The 19,893-nt window shown below is 39.7% G+C and overlaps 2 protein-coding genes and 1 long non-coding RNA gene across 14 annotated transcripts in view; 1 reads left to right on the top strand and 2 right to left on the bottom strand.

The window, feature by feature from the left end:
- Positions 1-1,120, bottom strand: part of LOC310685405 — a 29,031-nt gene extending 27,911 nt beyond the window's left edge. For both annotated transcript variants that reach the window (XR_014515198.1, XR_014515199.1), the window contains exons 1-2: positions 1,032-1,120; positions 791-934 (exon numbers count right to left, since the gene is read on the bottom strand). This is a non-coding gene — a long non-coding RNA (uncharacterized lncRNA). The remainder of the gene's footprint in view (positions 1-790; positions 935-1,031) is intronic.
- Positions 1,121-2,194: 1,074 nt separating this feature from the next.
- On the top strand, positions 2,195-10,711 carry SPATA4 (spermatogenesis associated 4). 2 transcript variants are annotated; one of them, XM_083457570.1, is made up of 6 exons: positions 2,195-2,420; positions 4,923-5,052; positions 5,549-5,667; positions 7,187-7,407; positions 8,006-8,119; positions 8,934-10,711. In XM_083457570.1, the coding sequence occupies exons 1-6, from the start codon at positions 2,278-2,280 to the stop codon at positions 9,059-9,061; spliced, it is 855 nt and encodes a 284-aa protein (XP_083313696.1). In that variant the 5' UTR covers positions 2,195-2,277; the 3' UTR covers positions 9,062-10,711. The 2 variants fall into 2 exon arrangements, with proteins under 2 accessions (XP_083313696.1, XP_083313697.1); XM_083457571.1 differs by having other exon boundaries at positions 2,223-2,416; positions 4,976-5,052.
- A 1,346-nt stretch (positions 10,712-12,057) lies between these two features.
- Positions 12,058-19,893, bottom strand: part of WDR17 (WD repeat domain 17) — a 51,885-nt gene continuing 44,049 nt past the window's right edge. For 8 of the 10 annotated variants that reach the window (XM_083457060.1, XM_083457061.1, XM_083457059.1 and 5 more), the window contains 7 exons: positions 19,325-19,436; positions 18,364-18,505; positions 18,160-18,262; positions 16,731-16,832; positions 13,549-13,647; positions 13,176-13,359; positions 12,058-13,031 (listed from right to left, as the gene is read on the bottom strand). In XM_083457060.1, the coding sequence (XP_083313186.1) occupies positions 12,912-13,031; positions 13,176-13,359; positions 13,549-13,647; positions 16,731-16,832; positions 18,160-18,262; positions 18,364-18,505; positions 19,325-19,436 (862 nt within the window). In that variant the 3' untranslated portion in view covers positions 12,058-12,911. Of the gene's footprint in view, positions 13,032-13,175; positions 13,360-13,548; positions 13,648-16,730; positions 16,833-18,159; positions 18,263-18,363; positions 18,506-19,287; positions 19,437-19,893 lie in introns of all 10 variants that reach the window. The other 2 variants (XR_014515127.1, XR_014515128.1) reach the window with 1 other exon arrangement.

The raw sequence follows: 19,893 nt of genomic DNA, 5'->3' as shown, positions 1-19,893 counted from the left end.
TAAGCACTTCATAAGGAACACCTACTATGAATTAAGTTCCCTTTCTTTTCTGTTGGTTACATGAGGCACTGTACCATGAACTATTTAATATACAAATCTTTCTACTCCAGCACAAGTTTCATCACATTGACTGGTATTTAAAACTCATTTTGTGTAAACTCTCCCTCTCTCACAGACACATAGGGTGTTGTTGAGGGGCAGTGAAGGACTTATACCTAATGATGGCATTCATTATTTAACTAAAAAAAAAAAGTATTATTTTGCAAACATGAGACTAGACACTTATTTTTAAAGCCAAATCTGTTGCTAAGCAATCAGAACGTGAGTGTGGGATGAAAGTAGAACTCATAGATTTTTTGCTTGTATATTTGCCATTTAAAAATGGGTGTGCATTGAGAGCCAGTGTGGTGTAGTAGTTAAGAGCAGTGGACTCGTAATCTGGTGAACCGGGTTCAATTCCCTGCTCCTCCACATGCAGCTGCTGGTTGACCTTGGGCTAGTCACACTTCTCTGAAGTCTCTCAGCCTCACTCACCTCACAGAGTGTTTGTTGTGGGGGAGGAAGCGAAAGGAGAATGTTAGCCGCTTTGAGACTCCCTAGGGTAGTGATAAAGCAGGATATCAAATCCAAACCCTTCTGCAGGTACTGTCATTTTTATGCTACTCTTAATGAGTAAGGGTGATAAACTCCCTCTGTTGTTTATCATCCAGTGTAAAAAAACAAAACTCTACAAAATAATCTTGCCGTCAGATATATTAAGCTGGTGAGGTAATTTGGAAACAATACAAACACCACAGTTCAATATTCAGGCTTTGCAAGATAAGAGGACTCTTTCTCTGCAGCAAAGACTTGGGGAAAAGCCAAAACAAACTCTGAATGCCTTCCTAAATGTCAGTCAGATGACACAGACCATGGAAATCTGTTTCCCCCCTTCCTATTAATATAAATAAATAAATAAATAAATAAATTTTGCTTTTAATACTAACATGACATTTTAGAAACTGCTATTGAGTACATTTTACTAGAGATACCTTCTCTAATTGGCTGCTACAGCTCATTTTCACATGCTCAGGCAAAGATACAAAGCCTCCGTCAGCCAGAATTAAGGGGGATCCCCACATTCATTTATTCACAGTTGAAGAAGCTGGTTTTGAGGAGATATTTTGAGGGGAAGATAGTAAATTGGTACTGTACCATACCAGGAGTTATCTCAGACACAAGGGGCAGTAAGGCAGAAATCAGGAGGGAGGGGAACTCAATGGTAGTAAAATTGACATAAATTCTTGACAAATAGCATCCACTGGGGACAGATGCTAGCATATTCTTTAGAGGTTTTATTATTATGAAAGTAATAAATGTTATACTTACGAGGATTTGCATGTAAGCTGTTGTCAAGTGTCAAAAACACCATGTGCAAGGACACACAATACAATCTTAAAAGTATGCACTTCCGACTAGGAAGTTACCGAGATTTTCAACCAACCAAATGCCAAAGCAAATAAAGAAGCATCCTTAGGTTTGTGGTGTGTTCATAGTCAGCAATCCATGAGTTTAACACATTTGGAACTAAGTTTCATGGAAATTTTGGGATCATATACCAGCAAATCTGGCACAGAATATTTCCCTTTCCTGGGACCAAGGCAACAACGTCTATCAGGAAATCCTGAATAGGTTATCACTCATAATTTAAACGTTTATTAGTTGGTGGTGCTTGTTTGTTTTTTCCTGTTATTTGTGGAGGCCTGTCCCCCCTCCCCCCAAATCAGCACAAACGCCAGTCAAAGGAGATTTGTATTTACATAAACACATATATTAAAATTACAGACTAGCCCTCAGTGGTGCAATGTTAGTGTTTGCATTTTGTATGTTTATGTTGTGAACCACCCTATTCAGATGAAGGGCTGCATACAAAATTATTATATATTTTTTTAAAACTTGCTGGCATATGTAAGGTCCCTCCATCTCTGATTCCACAGGCCATGTTGGCTACTGAGCTTATAGGAACTGGAGTAACAACAGCTTCTCTAAAAGCAGAATCCCAAGTCTTTCACCACCAACGGTGGGTTGTATGTGTGTGTTGTTTGTGTGCTGTGGTTTTGTTTTTGTGTGTATTTGGTTGACTTCAAAACAACAACCCCCCCATGTGACGCAGAACGCGCGTTTCCTAGCAACAAGCAGCCCTGCGCCCAGGCGTTCCGACGCATGCGCAGCGGCTGTGCTCCTTTTTAAAAACAACCGGACAGCGCGGCGGCGGCGGTTGCCGTGGCAACTGCCGTTATGGTGCTCGAAGGCGCTCGCGAAGGGAAGCTGCCTCTCCTCATGTCCTACTCCACCAGCCCGAGGCGCGCCGGACTGCCTCGGACGGTGCTGCGCTGGCTGCAGAGCCTCGACCTCAGCTTCTCGCCTACGCATTTCCGTAGGTGAGGCCGCCCCCCTTCCCACACGTTGGCTGCCATGACACTTCCCGCCGTACCTGGGCGCCTCGGAGGCTGAAGACGCGCCTCGGGGTCAGCGGGAAGAAGGGGCCTGGTTTGCTTTTGGTCCCCTCGGCTGCATCTGTCTTGCCCGTGTGGGCACCTCCCCTCCTGCGAGAAGCGACTGCAAATCTCCCACGGAGCTCTGAGGGAGCTTGAACCGAAGCCCTTTGTTCACACGAATCCCCCTTAAGGCCAGGCCGGCCGTGAGGGCGCTTGCTAGAAAACACGGAGGCTCTGGGGGAGGGGAGGGGTCGGGTGGCAAAGGCCGTCGTTGGGGAAGGAGGGGTTTTTGCTATGTGTATATCAAATGTTTTCAGACCGAAGGCTGGGCGAACCGGTGAGCTAGAGAGAGAGACCCTTTTAGGGAGGGGGGGGGAAGCACCTGTGTTCTGTTGTCATCACTGCTGGCAACGCCTGATAAGATAGCACCAGCCTCCCCTTTATCCATTGAGAATAGGTTTCCTTAAAAATTAAACCTGTGGGCTTGCGAAGTTTAGTCCAGAATTATGGTCCACATAATCACAATCCTGGATTTGCATAAAGGCAGCAAGCAAAAGTGAAGTCAGGTTGCACAAGAGTAGTGAGCATGGCATGACAGTGAGAAGGGAGAAACACTGAAAGGCGGAGGGGAGGGGGGAACTGGCAGTTTTAAACAATGATAAGAGGTCTGAGTAAAGTACTGTACTGTGGAATATTTGAGAGCTCTCATGAGGCAGCTGAGGAATGGAAGAGGGAGTAGTTTGGTTACAGTGAGAAGGGAGATGTGAAAGGGGGAGAGTGGCAGTTTTAAACTTACAGAAGTTTGAGTAAAGCAAGGGTGGGGTGACACGGGAAAACTGGCCTTAAACAACACAGAGGCTTAAATAAAGCAGAGGTGGAAGAAAACAGGGAAAGAGACAATTTTAAACAATGATAGATATGAGTTGAGCAGAGCTTTCCTAACTGTTGTCACGACACAAGTGTGTCGGCTGCAGTGTGTCGATGTGTCACACACATACGTTCCCTGCATTCCTTGCATTCCTTCCAACGCTGGAAAGGGGTTAGTTTAACTGCCTATTTGCTAGTAAAACTGAATTACTGTGTAGCAAAATGATGCATGTCTAAAAAGCTCTGGAATAGTGTTAGCAGGGGTTACACTGGGTGAAAGGAGCATGGCAGTTAAAATAAGGTTTGAGTACAGCAAGGACTTGGGAAGGGCTCTGTCAAGTTTGGGTGTTAACTTCTGTGTTGTACCCATCTGCTATTTCTCCTTGTTAAAACTCTTTTAAAAAACACCTCAGTGTCCCAACACCTCTTCTTTATACAAACTTCTGCTATTGTTTTAATACAGCAAGAAGACAAACTGAAAGGGGGAGTGTCTGTTCTAAACTTTCCACTTTTCCGTTCGTCTTCTGTCTCACGTAAGAACGATGAAGGATGAAGAGCCTTCAAATATTCCATAGTACCTTCCCACAATGTATTTCATTCCTGATACCATGTGTTGTCTTCAATAAGTTCCAGATTCAGTGCAGTAATTTGGAAGGTGCTTTATTAATAAATGCCCATCCATCAGCTGAACTCAGCCTTTTCTGAGTGAGCTAATTGACAGGCTTGCTCTTAAGATTAAATTCATCTTAAAGATAAGAGTAGGAAAAAGGTGACAGTGAAAATGGGGGTACAAAAGCGGTTGCTAAGGTGAGAGGGCGATGTTTTCTGAGCAAGAGGGGTTGTAGAAAAAGAGAGAGCATGGGCATAAAAGTGACAGTGAAAACAGGCACAAAGTGGGCCTACAGACCAAATAGTGGTGACTTCAGACATGGGGTTGCGAAGGTGAAAAGCTAGCTTAGTAGATATGTGGGGTTGAAAAGGGAAGCTCTAGGGGTTAATGTGCGGAAGGAGGGAAGGATTGGTGAGTAGAGCCCCTAGTATACTAACAAGCGAACAATGTGTATGCACTGATGTAATATTATATATTCTTGTGCCTGCATTTCAGTGTTGTGAAGTCACATATGATTCTTTTGGTTATTATTGGGAATTCCATTGGCCACAAGCAACAGAAGTTTGTTGTTGTTTTTAAAAAAAATCCTATGTTGCAGAAATACATGTTTATTCAGTATCTTCACCTATTGATAGTTTAGGAATATATTCTCTTGATTTCTGTTTAATGCTGTTTACTCCTTACAGCAGAACCTCTCTCTGGTTTCCAGGAAGACTTCCCTCTCCCTTCTTCTTTATTTATGTAACCTGTACAGCTGGCAGAGGAACTTACAGCTGTTTTGTTGACTTATGGATATGAGAAGGGGAGTGGGTAGGGATTTTTTCTTTCCACAAGAAAGTACTGTAATGGTTGAAAGCTCCAAAATTGATTTGGTAATGAAACAGATGCTTCCCATCCAGGGAATGCCATTTCTTAATTAAGGCATGTAACTAATAGTGAACTTGTATTTATTTATACATTTTGAGCAGGGATTTTTCAAATGGCTATCTCATTGCTGAGATATTCTCTTGGTATTACCCAGAAGACATTCAAATGCGTTCCTTTGAAAATGGCACGTCCCTACCTGTGAAACTCAGCAACTGGTCACAGCTTGGAAAGGTATTTAATGTAGTAGTGAATTTCAAATATATGTTAAAGAGAAAAGGATGGGAACTTCTTTACTGTCTCACCCATTTTTATAGTCCAGTGCTATACATGTCTAAGATGCAAGTCTCATTCAGTTCAGTGGGGTTTACTCCCAGGTAAACTGATATAGGATTGCAACCTAATCTGTAATTATTTTGGTATGCATGATGCTTATGTACATGTGTGTATATTAAGATGTAATGATAATGGTATTTCAAATGCACAACTACTTGTGCTGGTTTTAAAATAGAAAATACTTTTGATGTATGTTTCTTTATTTGCTATGGCCCCAGTGAAACTTTGCATATTTATACCTGCCATGACTATGTTATACAAACTGTGAGGCTAAAATTTTGGAGTCTACATTGTATTTCTGATAAGAATAAAAAACAGTTTTCATGTCCTTCAAGAAGAGCAGATTTCAAATGAATTAATGTATCTGAAACAAATTCTTCCTCCTTTATTAAAGTTCTTTGCAAAAAGAAATCTGCATCCCATCCGAGAGCTAATTGATGGAACAATTCATTGTAAACCAGGAGCTGCAGAAATATTTCTACAAGACATTTATACAATGCTGACAAACAGGCGGTGAGTTATATTTGTAACAACATTATATTTGAATGTTGCAAGTTGATGCCTAAAGATTGATGATACCTGTACTACCTGGTTTGGTATCAACAAACTTATTATTTCTATCAAACAACTATTAAATAGTGCTAGCCTTAGACTTTTTTCAGAATTAGTGGAACATAAATTCCCCCCCAAAATCTTTATTCCTCCTTACTAAAGGGGGAAATTAAAAGTGGCAATTGCCCTCAATAGCATTTACAACTACATATAATGCAATTCTAGTTGGTGGTTTGATGCATAATATAATTGTAATAATAAAATGCATTTAAAATACCTTATTCCTCAAAGTGCACATGCTGTGTTTTAGAAGTAAGGCTAAAAATATATGAAAGCTCTGGTACCTGCTTATAAATAAAATAAAGCTATAAACAGATTCCGTATAAGATAACGGAATACCAGCAATGATCAATGGAATATAGATTATTTTGATATCATTAGATAACTTATGATGAAAAAATAACCCATGTCATAAACATAAATTGGTATATCATTGTGATCATTTTGTAACATAAATGCCTTTTACAGGCCTCTTGAACATTTGCCTTTTTTTCTTTTCTCCTCAAGAGCTCCTTAATGGAGGGAGGTGATCTCATTAATCCATATGTATAATATACTGTAGTATATCTTTATAAGACATTACACAGGGTGGCTTCTTAGATGAACTCAGGCACCATTTCCTTTCCCTGATCTCCACCAAAGAAGTATTAATAACACAGACTGGGTTTTAATATAAAGGCTTCAATTTTCCCCTCTGCTATTCTCTGGTCTTATTCTTCATAGGTAAAGGTAAAGAAACCCCTGACCATTAGGGCCAGTCGTGGCCGACTCTAGGGTTGCAGCGCTCATCTTGCTTTATTGGCCGAGGGAGCCGGCGTACAACTTCCGGGTCATGTGGCCAGCATGACTAAGCCGCTTCTGGCGAACCAGAGCAGCGCACGGAAACGCCGTTTACCTTCCCGCCGCAGCGGTACCTATTTATCTACTTGCACTTTGAGGTGCTTTCAAACTGCTAGGTTGGCAGGAGCAGGGACCGAGCAACGGAAGCTCACCCCGTTGCGGGGATTCGAATCGCCGACCTTCTGATCAGCAAGTCCTAGGCTCTGTGGTTTAACCCACAGCGCCACCCACGTCCCATCTTTCCTCAAAAACCCCTTTATCTCTCCCAATCCAACAACTGTCCAAAATCCCAATTGTCTCTCTCACTGACAGTTAACTCCCCACTGAACTGGTACCTCCTGTCAATCAGAGCCTGAAATTCCACAAACCTATCAGACTGAATGCACATGATCCAGGCCTGTCTAACAAAACCTTAAAGTGATAGTCTCTTTCTCTTGCATCAGAATTTGTCACCAAAAACTACTGTTACATAGGCTTGCAACATTGTAACAGCACAGGGCCTCAAACTGTCACAGAGGTCACAAAACTTTTTTTTCATTCCAAACACAAATATCTAAATAATTATAATTTCTCCCATTAGGATAAAACATATTCAGGATGAAGAGATTGACTTTACAGACAGTAATTATCAGGATAAATTACCAATGGTTGCGAGATCAACTGCTTCAAGGGCTATTAAGAGCAACATTAAGCTAACAGAAATAATGGTGGAGCCCAATATTCAAAAAAACAGACAAAAAGTAAATGCCATTATCAATATGCATATGCAGCGACGGCAGCTTGAGAGGGAGCAAGTTCCAGGTGAGTAGCTTGGGAGGATAAAATGTTTCTTGAATGTCTTCTCTGAATAATGAACTGCAAGTTTTGCCTTTATTCAGGGTACATCAAGAGAGGGCTTCCTCTGTGGAAGGCTAAGGAACTCTAGATCCATCTATGATTTATTTTTTCTGCCTTGTAATGATCTTTTTATTGAGGGAGTATTTAATTTTGGCTACCTGATTATTTCTTTGCATCCCTTGGGTTGCTTTCTGCAAATTTTCTTTCCTTTTTATTACTTTATAGTTATTGCATTGTATTAGATTGCTTCAATTGATTGTTTTTTTCATTGTTTTCTGTTAGCTGCCTTGAGCACTGTTCAGTGGAAAGGTGGGATACGAAATATTGCCAGTGTGTAGCTACACTTCTTGCCACACTGAGGGATAGAAGCTTTTCCCCTGTCAAATTATTCCACACATTCTGATGTGGCACACACAGATTAATCTTCTGGTGGTAGTTCTTTATCCTTAATAAAGGATGGTTTTACCTTTCATCAGTATTAAGTCGTGTTGAAAAGACAATGATCTTGAAAATGTGATGTGTAAATCGCAGTACTTGCACAACAAATTGCTTTGTTTTTAAGAACGGTTTGGTATTAAAAAAACGCTGGGGGAGCGTGCCATTCGTCGTCCTTCCATGGTAGTTCCTTCCGTGAGTACAGTGAAGATTCAGAAGGAGAAATCTATTCCTGTTCCAAGTAAGCATTATTTTTCTCTTTTGAAAGTCTCACACTTACTACTTGAATGTCATTACCATTGATCAAATTTAAATGTACATTAATGTTTTCATGAAGGCAATCTTATGAACATTTAATTGAGAATAAATCATTGGGACTTTTGAGTAAATGTAACTTAACACCAGGTTGCATGTTTAAACAAATGTCTATGTTGCTCAAATGTATAACCCTCCCTCTTTAATGTAACTTCATTGTAGAGAAGGCTATTGGTTTCTTTTAAATTAAGCTTCATGTTATAAATCTATTCTAAATCTAAATCTATTTCCTGCAAATATACTCTATTAAATATATATCCAAGAAGGTGATCACAATATGGTGCCCTCCAGATATTGCTGGAATATAGCTCCAGTCATCCCTACCTCTCACCCTTTGGCTGGAGCTGATGAGAGTTGGAGTCCAACAACATCTAGAGGGCACCAGATTGGTTTCCCTGATCTGAAGTTTTCAACCAATTAAAATACTTAATTGGCTGTCTTAATCTGTTGTTGAAATTTAGATAAATGTGTCTATTAATTACTCAAAATCTTCATACCGTGATGAGATAAAAGAAGTGCAAAATAACTTGGTTTAATAAGCAATGTCAATTTAATTAAAAATAAACTGTGATCGTGCCAGCTTTGTGAAGTTCAGAGATGATCCAGTAGTAGATTTAGAATAGCTTAGATTGATAAAGCCTGCCTTATAAAGGATTCTTAAAAGATGCCACTTAAAAAGTGCTTTGTTTTGTAACTGCATTTGTTGGGATGTAAAAGTACTGACCTTTTTTTCTGCTTAGGTGTAGCATCCACAGAAATCAGAGGCAAAACGGGTGTTCATTTCAAAACCGTCCAAGTGAAACAAGCTGAGATTCCCTTTAGATGTGAATTAAATTCTGGCACCTTAAACCATCTTAAAGAATTGTAACTAGAGAAGTTTGAGAGAGCTCTTTTTGAACACAACAGAAGTCTTATGAAGTCTTTGCTACCATATTGGAGAACATGTGCCTTACTACTATGCTCAATAAAGCATTTGTGCTGCGGTAAATACAAACTTGGAAGCTGGTAGGTGCACAGATATAAGCTACATGAAAAGCAGATTATCAATGCTTTTTACACTTTATTGGATTCTCAAAAGTGACTTCTTCTAATGCTGGTGTATCTACCCTTGTATTCATAGGTAATGGTGCAAGTTTAATAAAACATGATTGTTAGGGCAAGCTGGGTTTATATTTTCAAACATTTTTCCTAGCATTAAAAATAAAACAATCTAAAATGTTTTATTTTGGTGAAATCTATAATCCTGAGCAAGCTTTTGAGCAAAGCTTGGTAGAAAGTAATGTCATACATAATTAAATGTTAAAATCAGCCAACCTCGCTAACTGTAAGGAATTTCTCCCAATAGCATTTTAAGTATTTAACATATTTTTTGCACTCTAACTTTGGTATTCCCCTTAGATCACCTATACTTTGTTCTAATGTAAAAGTTTCCTTCTGTGTGGTCTTTCTGACTTCAGTAATGAAAACATTTTCTGTTTATTGATATGGATACTGAATTTCTGAGAGCAGAAACCCTTTTCATGGGATACCCCTCTGTGAGGGCGTAGAGACTGCTTTTTTGCTGAGTTTGTCTCACCCTTACAGCCTGCTGAAAAGGTTCTTTAAGGAGTTTGAGAGACTCTGTTGAATAATATGAGAGGTTGCATGGGGACCTATAGCAGAAAGGGGAAACTGGTTGAAATAGCCTCCCTGCAATTTTCAGTAAGAACTTCTGTTGGATCTCAAACCCTTCTGCCAAAAGCCTCTATTTGCAGAAGGGCCATTCAGTCCAACACAGTGATAACTAAATGTATCTCATATGCATGTATTATTAAGAAGATATAATGCATTTTGCTACCTGTTGGTGCTCCTAACTTCAGTGCTGGGACAGGACAGAAGTAGAAAAAAAGTAAAATTTAACTATTGTTTTGACAAAATACTACATATTCTTTAATAGCTTGACGTGAATAAGATGATTTTTTTTTTTTTAAGTCTCTGGTTCCACATTTTTAGGACATTGACAAACTGGAATTTATTTTGAGCTGGCTGGCCCGGATGGTGAGGGGTAACAAGCAGTTCAGTTAGCTGTGTGTACCCACACACTTTACAGCTTTGGTTTTTCTGGCCTCTTTCATTGCAAAATCATGAATTACCTGTTGTATCTTTAGTCTACAAGCTCAGACATTTCAACAAACATGAAAGATAGGAGTTCTGCTATAGCTATTTTTTTGTAAACAACATACTGAATATAGTAGTGTTAATGACATGACCATATGCATCTGACAGTTTTTCTTAATCAGGTAGTCACTAGCTTAAGGCAGGGTTCCATCACAAACCAATAAATTTAGGTTACAAATTTAGGTTGCACAATTAAAGCTGGTTGGGAGGTCTTGTACAACAGACCAACTTTGCCCCCAGAATCAGACTTTAGCGATGGGGAAATGCACTAGACAGTGTACGATAATGTTTGTGTGACACAATGTCTAACCTTGTGAACAAATAAGGATGAATATGCAATAAATAGATTATCTAGAAGTGACCGGTCTCTATATTGAAATCATTTTCATCTTTGTTGTGTTTATTTACTTCTCTAGTTCGTATATTACCCAAACCAAGCTATAGAAAGTTCTTGTCTGTTTTGAATTGAAGGATTGGCTCTTTCATTTAGCTTAACTTCTCTTTTTAACCTTCTTACAGTTCTGGCTGCTTGATCTGTATTTATAGCCAGACATGGAATTATTGTCTGTGCACTGGACATTCACTATCATATATTCTAGACCTATAAATCCTACCACCAACATGGGCTTCCATTGGCCTCGAGTTCTTTATGATGCTTTGTCCATCTTCCTTGCCTAGACAAATTTTGGGACTGATAGTTTTTGAAACTGCCACACAAGCAAGCACAAGTTTTTATTTCTTACACTCTTAAAGTTCTAGTTTAAGTGCAGAAATGCATACTTCCTGTTCCAGAGCAGGGCTTTGAGACAGCATCTCACTGCTTGTTCTGCTCTAACATTGTTACTGATTGGCTTCAGAAAATTTCATAAAATCTGGAGAATAGCTACAGAGGGAAATTTCTTCAAGCTTGGCCAACATTTTATTCATCACTTTGTTCACCTCACGATACTGGGGTTGCAGCCTGGGTCCTAGTAGAAAAGTGTACCCTTCCCTGGTAGGAACAAGTGAAAATTTCAAGTACTCTCGTTCACTCCCTGCCTTCAGATAAAACTCTTGTTTTATTAACACAGGAAGCTGCCTTATACAAAGTTAAGACCACTGACTCAATATTGTCTACAGTGACTGGCTGCTGCAGCTCTCCAGGATTTCAGACAGTATCTCTCCCAGCCCTACCTAGGAGATTGGGCCTGGTACCTTCTGCATGCAAAGCATGTGCTGTACTGCTGAGCCATTGTAATTCCTTAACAAAAGAATTCATATTCTTAGTCAATTTGGTCCAGAGTAAATGAAATCTTTCCCATCCCCAAGCCACCCCTTTTTCGTAAAACTCCTGTCCTCATCAAATGTCTTTCTACCTTCCCAGTGCCACAACCTCCAGACATCTGAATCACATAGGACACACTTAACTATGTCCACAATATCTGAACCAGGAATCTGGCCTGATCCTTCTCTGTAGCAGGATTGTAAAACACAATCTGGAAATCAAGTAAACATTTATTTTGGCCATAAACAATATATTTTTGTAGAAAAACAATGGTGGTTGCAAACATAGGACTTGTCTCTAGTATTATGAAGGAATAGCCACAGTGGTTCCTCCACAAAGTTTATTCAGTGAGGCCATACTTAATTTACATGTGGTGTAGAACTTCTCACCTTTTTTGCCATAATTGTGTTTTTTAACAAGAGGACAAACAGTAGCATAAACCCTTTCTATGAAACAATACCAATTTATTTAGGCATCTGGACCTCTGAATACAGTATTTTTACAATCACTAGAATGAAAGGAATTAAATACTTTAAAATTTACATAATGTATTTTGGTACATTCCAATAAGTAGTTTACTTACAAATTTTTCTTTGAAAATAAATTTTAGAAATATGCTTACTCATTTAAAATAAAGAGAAGTGTTGACAAAATATAAGAAAAAAGATTCTCATGCCAGTTGAAGTGTAAAACTAAGTATTCCAAAATACTTGCTAAACAATAATCTGTGTTTACTATACAACCATTTAATTTACGCATGAATAAATTATTAGATTATCAGAATACAATCCGTCCTCTATAAGAGCTGCATAAGCTCCATTCGTTTCAGAGGATATTGCATGGCAAACATGTTGCATTCAGTAGGATGTGTGCTTAGCTTCCACCACAAGGATACAAATACACAAACTTTACCTAAAATAGGAAGCATATACTCCCCATCATAAGCTGCTAGTTCTAAAAGCAGCCATACTGCTCCAAAATGTCATAAATAACATGTGAATGCATTTCAAATTATGAGCTTCAATTTGTGCTATCCTTGCAACTTAATAGAGTGCAGATACTTCTCTACATGCTTCACATGTTTGTCCACAGAAACATTTTAATCTATTCTCAAAAGTCCATGGCTACCAATGATATACATGACTCTTTGGATTATCAAATTTAATATAAAATTAAATTTACATAAAACTATCCTTCAAGTGGGATTTAACTTCAAATCCTCCAGCTAATAAATATAAAATGATAGCAACCAGCATATTAGCTGTTTTTAGTAAAAGTGAGTTCTTATGTTCTTTTGTTAGAATGGGTTAAGCCGTATTCCTGTACCCAGTGGAGAGAAAGGGTTCACTTTTGCCCACATTAACGCATCGTTGAGTGAAATTGTGGATTTTCCATCTTCAAGGAAAAACACTGGACCCTGTTGGATGTAAGAAGTATGGGGGAGGGAAGCAAAATAGTACACATTAAAAAAATACAGTACTCTTGAGAGAGAGAGCAATTGTGGCAGAAGTTAATACTTTCAAACTTCTCCTAAATGTAATCCAGCTCCACTAAGAAATACCTGTATCCTTAATCCTGTCAAGCAAGAGATGTGAACATCTGAATGACTAGGAAGGTTAGAGCCTGTAACGTAATCTGGTCCAATTGTTACTTTCAGAGGTTCCTCTTTTATTCGAGACGTCAGTGTCGCATATATCTCTTGTTGCAATTCAGATGGGGGTGTAGGGGGCAATTCATCAGCAGATCTGTGTGAGAAATATATATCATTATTTGCAATAGTTTTCTTGACTTGAAACATACAAACAATATTTTTATTTATTTTAAAAAAGCATCTAAAAGTTAACAGAATTTCTGATACATTTGTCCTCTACTAAAAGACAAAAGATCACAAATTCAAATCATCTAAAATTCTATTATGGTCATTGTACACCTACTTGTTTAGTGATTGAGTACAAGCTCTCCAAGCATCTAGTTCCTCAGAGAGTTGTTCAATTTTCAGGGGTACACACACCTCCCGTCTTTTTAAAAGCTGGCTGGAAAAGAATGCAATGTAACAGAAGTTTTGAAAGCATATGACAAATTCTAGCTCTATACAATTGGGCAATCTGAACAAACATTTAAAAACTGCATACAAATTATACAGACTGCTTTCTCACCCCATATGGAAGGTTTCTGGCAGGCAACAATGAATCATATATAACACAAAAAATTACAACAAATGAACAAGCCTCGTCAGCCCCTCTCCCCAGTTCCATTTGAGAGCACTTGGAAGATATAACTACTTTCACCAGTTTTGAAAAACACATTATGTCACAATCAGCAGGCCTTAGTGCGAGTGAAGAATCACCTGCCTACCCTTTTGTTTCATATCCTCTATAAGTCCTTGAAATCAGTTCAGTCTCAGAGACTTTTATGAAAAATACCTGCTGTTGATGGCCTGGTTGAATTGTAAACAGGACCACCATGGAAGTCAATCTTCCAGGTATTTAATACAATATCCCTCTCCTTTGTGCAGAGTTCCAGAGCAGCTCACAAGAATTTAAGACACAAATAATAAAACCAATGAAATTTATTTAAAAGCTAGCAGCTTTTAAAGGATAAAACTAACAAAACTGAAAGGCCTGAGCAAATAAGATAAAAAAAATGGTATGAAAAAAAAATCAGACTGGGGCTAGGTGAGTATATCTTGGAGAAGGTTTAAAGCTACCACAGAGGAGGCCCTATCTCTGCTCGCCTCCAGAAGCAAGGCAAGGAGACATGGAGAAAGGCCCTTGGAAATTTTAATACCCAGGAAGTTCATATAAAAGAAAGGGCTGTTCCAGGTACCTGGGGCTCTCAAGCCATACATGTACTTTAAAGGTAAGTCCCAGCCAGCACTTTGCATTCTGCTCAGAAACAGACCATTATCCTTAATAGTTTTAAAACTGGCTAGATGTCTTCCAATCAACCAGTCTTGGTAATTTTGGTGCATCATTTTGGACTAGCTGAAGTTTCCAAGTAGTTTTCAAAGACAGTCTCACAATGACTCATACAGTCTCACATACAATGTCTAACTGAGATATAATACTGGATTGTGTCCAGGCTCTTTGTCCAGAGGGGTGATAGCTGACACACCTCCCTTAGCAAGTGAAACTATTTGGACCTCTAAAGTCCAGTTCTAGAAGCACCCAAAAGCTGCAAACCTAATCCTTTAGGGAGAATGCAACCCAAATCACACTGAATAGCATCTCCCAAACCAGATGAACCATCCACCAGCAGAACCTCTTTCTTGTCTAAATTTAAACTTCTTGGTCCTTATCCAGTCCTTTACGGATTCCACACATCATTTCAGCATCTCAACAGCCTCCTCAAAATCTGATGAAAAGGAGAAATAGAGTTGGCTGTCATCTGCATAGTGATGACCCCTCCATTTCTCCAGATATTCTCCCTCAGCATTTTCATGTACAGCACAGGGACAAAATGGAGCCCTGTGGCACACCATAGCATGTCCTGCTGGAAATGACAGTCCAGAACAGAACACAAGTACTGAACTGCACTATCCCCCAATTGCCAGTCTAGAAAGATGCCATGATCAATCATATCAAAAGTCATTGAGAGGTCCAGAAGAATTAGAAAGGTCTCCATCTTGGCATTTCTCAGTGATCATAGAGATGAAGGTAGTTTGGGGGCAAAACCCAGGTCTGAAGCCAGACTGAAATTGATGTGGATTGTCTGGGTTGTATGGTAAACACCACACTTAGCACAAGAAAGGTATATTTGCAACCTGCCAATCATAGAATTGGAAGGGACCATGAGGGCCATGTAGTCCAAACCAACATGGGGCTCGAACCCACGACCGAGATTAAGAGTCTCATGCTCTACCAACTGTGCTATATTTAGCACAATCTGAGATTTTCAAAGCAGTCTCACAACCACCTTCTTCAAGGCAGTCAAGACCACCATGCTTGCAAGGAGGCAATAATGACAGCTAGGTTCTCTGCGACTGGGCACGCAATTACCTCCTAAACCAAGTTGATCAACTCTTTCCTGCTTATAGCTGCTATGGAGGCAGGAAGGGAAAGATTGAAGAAACATGCAGCAGGCTACATTCCTTGAAGCTCCTTATCCACATACTAGATTCACAATTTTTGAAATAAATCCAATAAAATACAACTAAGTAGTGCTCTAGATACATCTGGTGTTTCTGTAGGCTAGGGATGATGGGAATTGTAGTCCAAAACACCTGGAGAACACTAGCCCTGGCTAGTGTTGTCAAGCCCTGGCCCATTCCATCAGATGTAACACTCTAACCCAAAGGTTGGCAACCTAAGGCCCATGGGCTGGTTCCGGCCCATGAGCTCCCTGCAACCGGCCCAAGGCCATTCCATGGATAGGCGTGGGGATTCTGTGCTCTTTTTTTATGGCGCCGTTTTTTTTCTCGCCACAGGAACTGGCTTCTGGGTCAAAAGAGTGCCCGAAATAGTGTGTGCGCATGCACACTCCTCACCCGGAGTGCCTGTACGCATACGTACACACTATTTCCAGTGCACTTCCGGGAGGGAGGAGCGCCCATGCGCACACGCTATTTCCGGTGCTCTTCCAACCCAGAAATAGCTTGAGTGCACGCACGGGCATGCATGGGCACACACGCTCCGGCCCACCGAGAGGTCTGCCGGGGAGTGGACCGGCCTGGCCTGAAAAAACGTTGCAGACCCCTGCTCTAACCCCTAAAGTATTACATATAACCTATGCCAAAAAAACTAATAATAATTGTTAAGGCTACCACACCCATATGTTTAGTTCATCTTTGCTATAAAAAAATAGAAGCTATCTCTCATTAGTATTTCTTATTTCTTTACCTTGTATCGATTTGCAAAATAAAACCCATTTGGAACATTACGCTAGAAAATCCCAATGTCCCTTTGAAACAGTATTTGTGGTTCCCATGTTATATGCCAAGTAAATCAAGGCAGCTGAGAAATTAGATTTTACAAAGACTAGGCCAATTTCAAAGGGATTAATCACTATTCAAGTGCCAAAGAACATCATAAGTAATAATTGACAGCATTGGAGGAAAGGAAACAATCAAATCTATCATAATCCCAATGGATGCAACTATTATGTAATAAAGAATTACCTTGTATATTCATAAAGTGCTGGCACAATGCTAGTGTACTGTCTTCTAATAGCCAGTAATGCACCAATGTAACCACACAATATTAACAACTCATTTCTAAATCTGAAAATAGAAGAACATTAATAAGTGCTTCCATTATTTTGCCCAGTCATTATGAAAGAAGATCATAGACATAAAACTTGTTTGCTATTGAGCAATGGGACCTTCTCTCCTTCCTCAGGTGGCCCCAAAATCTACTCCAGAGCTGCCACCACCACCCCAAATCATTTGGAGCAGATTCTGAGGTCACGGGAGAACTGCAGTGGAGAGGAGATGATGCTGAAGTCCCACCGCTTAAGTGGAAGTCTTTCCACATCCACATGGACAACTCTGGATAAAACCCATACTCTCTTTCAAAGCAGTAAATTAACATCTGTTTAAAACATAATAACACAATCACAAAACAGCAAAAGCAATGCCAGCTCCAAACTTAAGGGGGCTTTTGCTCCCCATACCTCCCCATACCCTTTCTCCTCCACTTCTCTCACACACTTTTCTCCAGTGGTGCTGCCACTTAATTCAGTTTCCTCATTGGGCAACAGTTTAGCACTGGGCAAGTGGAGATGTCACTTATGAATGAGAACCAGGGTATTACATTTTGGGCAAATTAAAGTAGTGGGTGGCCACTGCAGATGGGAGCAGATCTTGGCAACTGTCCACCTACTCATCACTGAAAGGACAGCCTGGCGGCCCGGTGACAGCACTGGATTTAGGGCAGTGTGGGTGCTTCTCCTTGCACAGGGCCCAGGGGCACAGAATTCAGATGATTCATAACTGAGAAGATCTATTTTGGGGTGCCAAATTTTGGGCTCACCCAGGGCAGCCCATTAGGAAGTATTACCAAAGTCTGCCCCTACCAGTGATGAGGGCAGTAATTGGTGGTACAGCCAGGTCAGACAAGTGATGGACACCCAACTGCTGAGGCTGGGCCGGAGCAAAGCCGAAATCTAAAAAGCATCTAGCACAGGGAATATCTCCAAAGGAACAACCCAGAAGCATATCTAAAGCCAGCAAAATCCGGCAATATCCCATGTTTACAGAATACATGGTTTTAAAAAAATGCTTGCAGAAAAATGCATTTTTTACCATAAGTATTCTTTATAATGAGGTGAAGATCTGACCTCAACATGCTCTAGAATAAAACACTGCAGAAGTCAACTGCACTTCTACAAAAAACAGAATCTGTTTATTATTATACATGAACTCATCTAAAATTGTCATATGTTCATCTGTTTAAAATGGTCAGCTCTGGTTTTACTTTATTTCTCTTCAGCTTAGTTGTGCTGGGGCTATTTAAGACGTACTGGCAATGGAGGGCACAGGGGTAAATAAAGTCTAACCATAGAAATAGCTCAGATGCAATTTCACAACTTTCACAAAGCATACTTACTCACTACATTTATGAAGTAACAACTTTTCTGTCCGGATATAGCTTAGAAGATCAAGAAATGGACAGACTGAGTCCAAGGTCCACTCTGAACTACTGATTTGTTCTGTCAAACACAAAAGGAGAAGAAAAGTTTAAAGTGTTGAAGAATGGAAAAACCAAGCAAATATTAATCTTTTTGATTTTCTGACTCATTAAGAAGCCTACCTTTCACATAATGAATGCCTATTGGAAGTGCTTTTTCTGGTTCTATAGTTAACAAATAATACTTTATTGATTCAAATATATTTCCTTCCTCCTGAGCTGTCTCTGCTAACTGCATACATTCTTCTACATCTGGTAGGCTGCACTGAAAAACAAAACATTTACAAAACAACATTTATGACAGTATTTGTACAGGAAGCTGGGGTTTTGCACAACAATGGGTGCAGTGTCCAACATGAAATGCTCCCCACAACTTAAAACCAGTTTCTTTCCCTGGCAGTGCAAAGGAACATTACAAGGAATGGAAAGTCTGTGTGCAATTTGTGTATCCTGAGGTCATTGTCTTTGCACTAGGCACATAATTTATGCTCCAGAGTAGAAGTAATCTGCGTGGCATACATAGGGGATGTATGTCCAGACTTCTCATTCACCATAATGCCCTTGCACATATATACATCCTTACACTGGGATAGGAAAACAGGGCTCTGCTAAGTCTTGCGGGACACCTCTGAATTGCAGCATCACGCCTGAACAAAACTGGACTTCGCTCATTGTACACACAGCTAAATCTATAATATCCTTTTCATCAGAAAAGAGTATTCCGTGTAAACCTACTTTTCAAGCTGATGTAGATACCTTAATACTATAATAAGACCACAGATCAATAGCTCAGTTATGCACACAAAGCTTCATCTGTAGAGATACTTTCTATTGCCATCCGCAAGAAAAATTATTGGTATGTCCAACAGGAAATGACTGCTTCTTCCTGTGCATACAGGACTTGGATAGCAAATATTTTTTTTAAAAAAAGTAAAGGTAATAAATAACATAGAGGATTATGATTATAGTGCACTCTAATAGGAAGAATCCTAAAATAAATGTATCTAGGTATTAACAAATTAACATAAAACTTCTTCTGCTACTCACATAAATGGTTAAGAGACAGTTGACCTCTTAAGTGTACCTTTTCATGTAGGTCATTTATCTCTGCTGTGCATCCTGGATAGAAAGCACAAAGCTTTACTAACTGTAGCTCATTATTGGGGATCATCATAAGAAGATCTGCTGCTAAATCCCTGTGAAAAGACAAACATGCCACAGTTATTTAGCAATGTAAAAAGGTGGCAATGAGCAATGCCAAAATTAAGATTACTTGTTCTGCTCCCGTTCCTCTCTTAAGTGGCTGTGAAACTGTAGGTGAGGTGAAGCTACTTTTATGCAGCGGACAGCTCTGGAAGAGAGTGTGGTAATGTAGAAGATACTGCATACTAACAATGAGCTCAAGAGCCTTTAATGCAGTTGTAAAACGGATGTACACAGTCCTGACTCAGATTATCACCTAAACCATGATTTGGGTGACCAGCAGCAAGCCTCAAGATGGGGAAGTGAATAAGCTTCCTACTTTCCAACAAACCACAGTTTCACAATGCATTGAGCTTGAGGAACTGTGGTGTGTTCTGACGAAAGTCAATTAACAAAACAAATGACCACTAGAACAAACTGCTGCTTCTGTTTGGTCATTACAGAGAACTG

This window comes from Podarcis tiliguerta, assembly GCF_965153285.1.
Source record: "Podarcis tiliguerta genome assembly, chromosome: 9".
Classification (NCBI taxonomy): domain Eukaryota; kingdom Metazoa; phylum Chordata; class Lepidosauria; order Squamata; family Lacertidae; genus Podarcis; species Podarcis tiliguerta.
The sequence above is the reverse complement of the archived record's forward strand: the minus strand, read 5'-3'. Positions and strand labels throughout refer to the sequence as shown.

Bases quoted from the DNA above. Each gene is read 5' to 3' on its own strand.
- SPATA4 (XM_083457570.1), top strand. From the start codon at position 2,278: ATGGTGCTCGAAGGCGCTCGCGAAGGGAAGCTGCCTCTCCTCATGTCC. The intron at 2,421-4,922 runs GTGAGGCCGCCC...CATTTTGAGCAG, and splicing joins TCGCCTACGCATTTCCGTAG to GGATTTTTCAAATGGCTATC. The intron at 5,668-7,186 runs GTGAGTTATATT...TTCTCCCATTAG, and splicing joins ACAATGCTGACAAACAGGCG to GATAAAACATATTCAGGATG.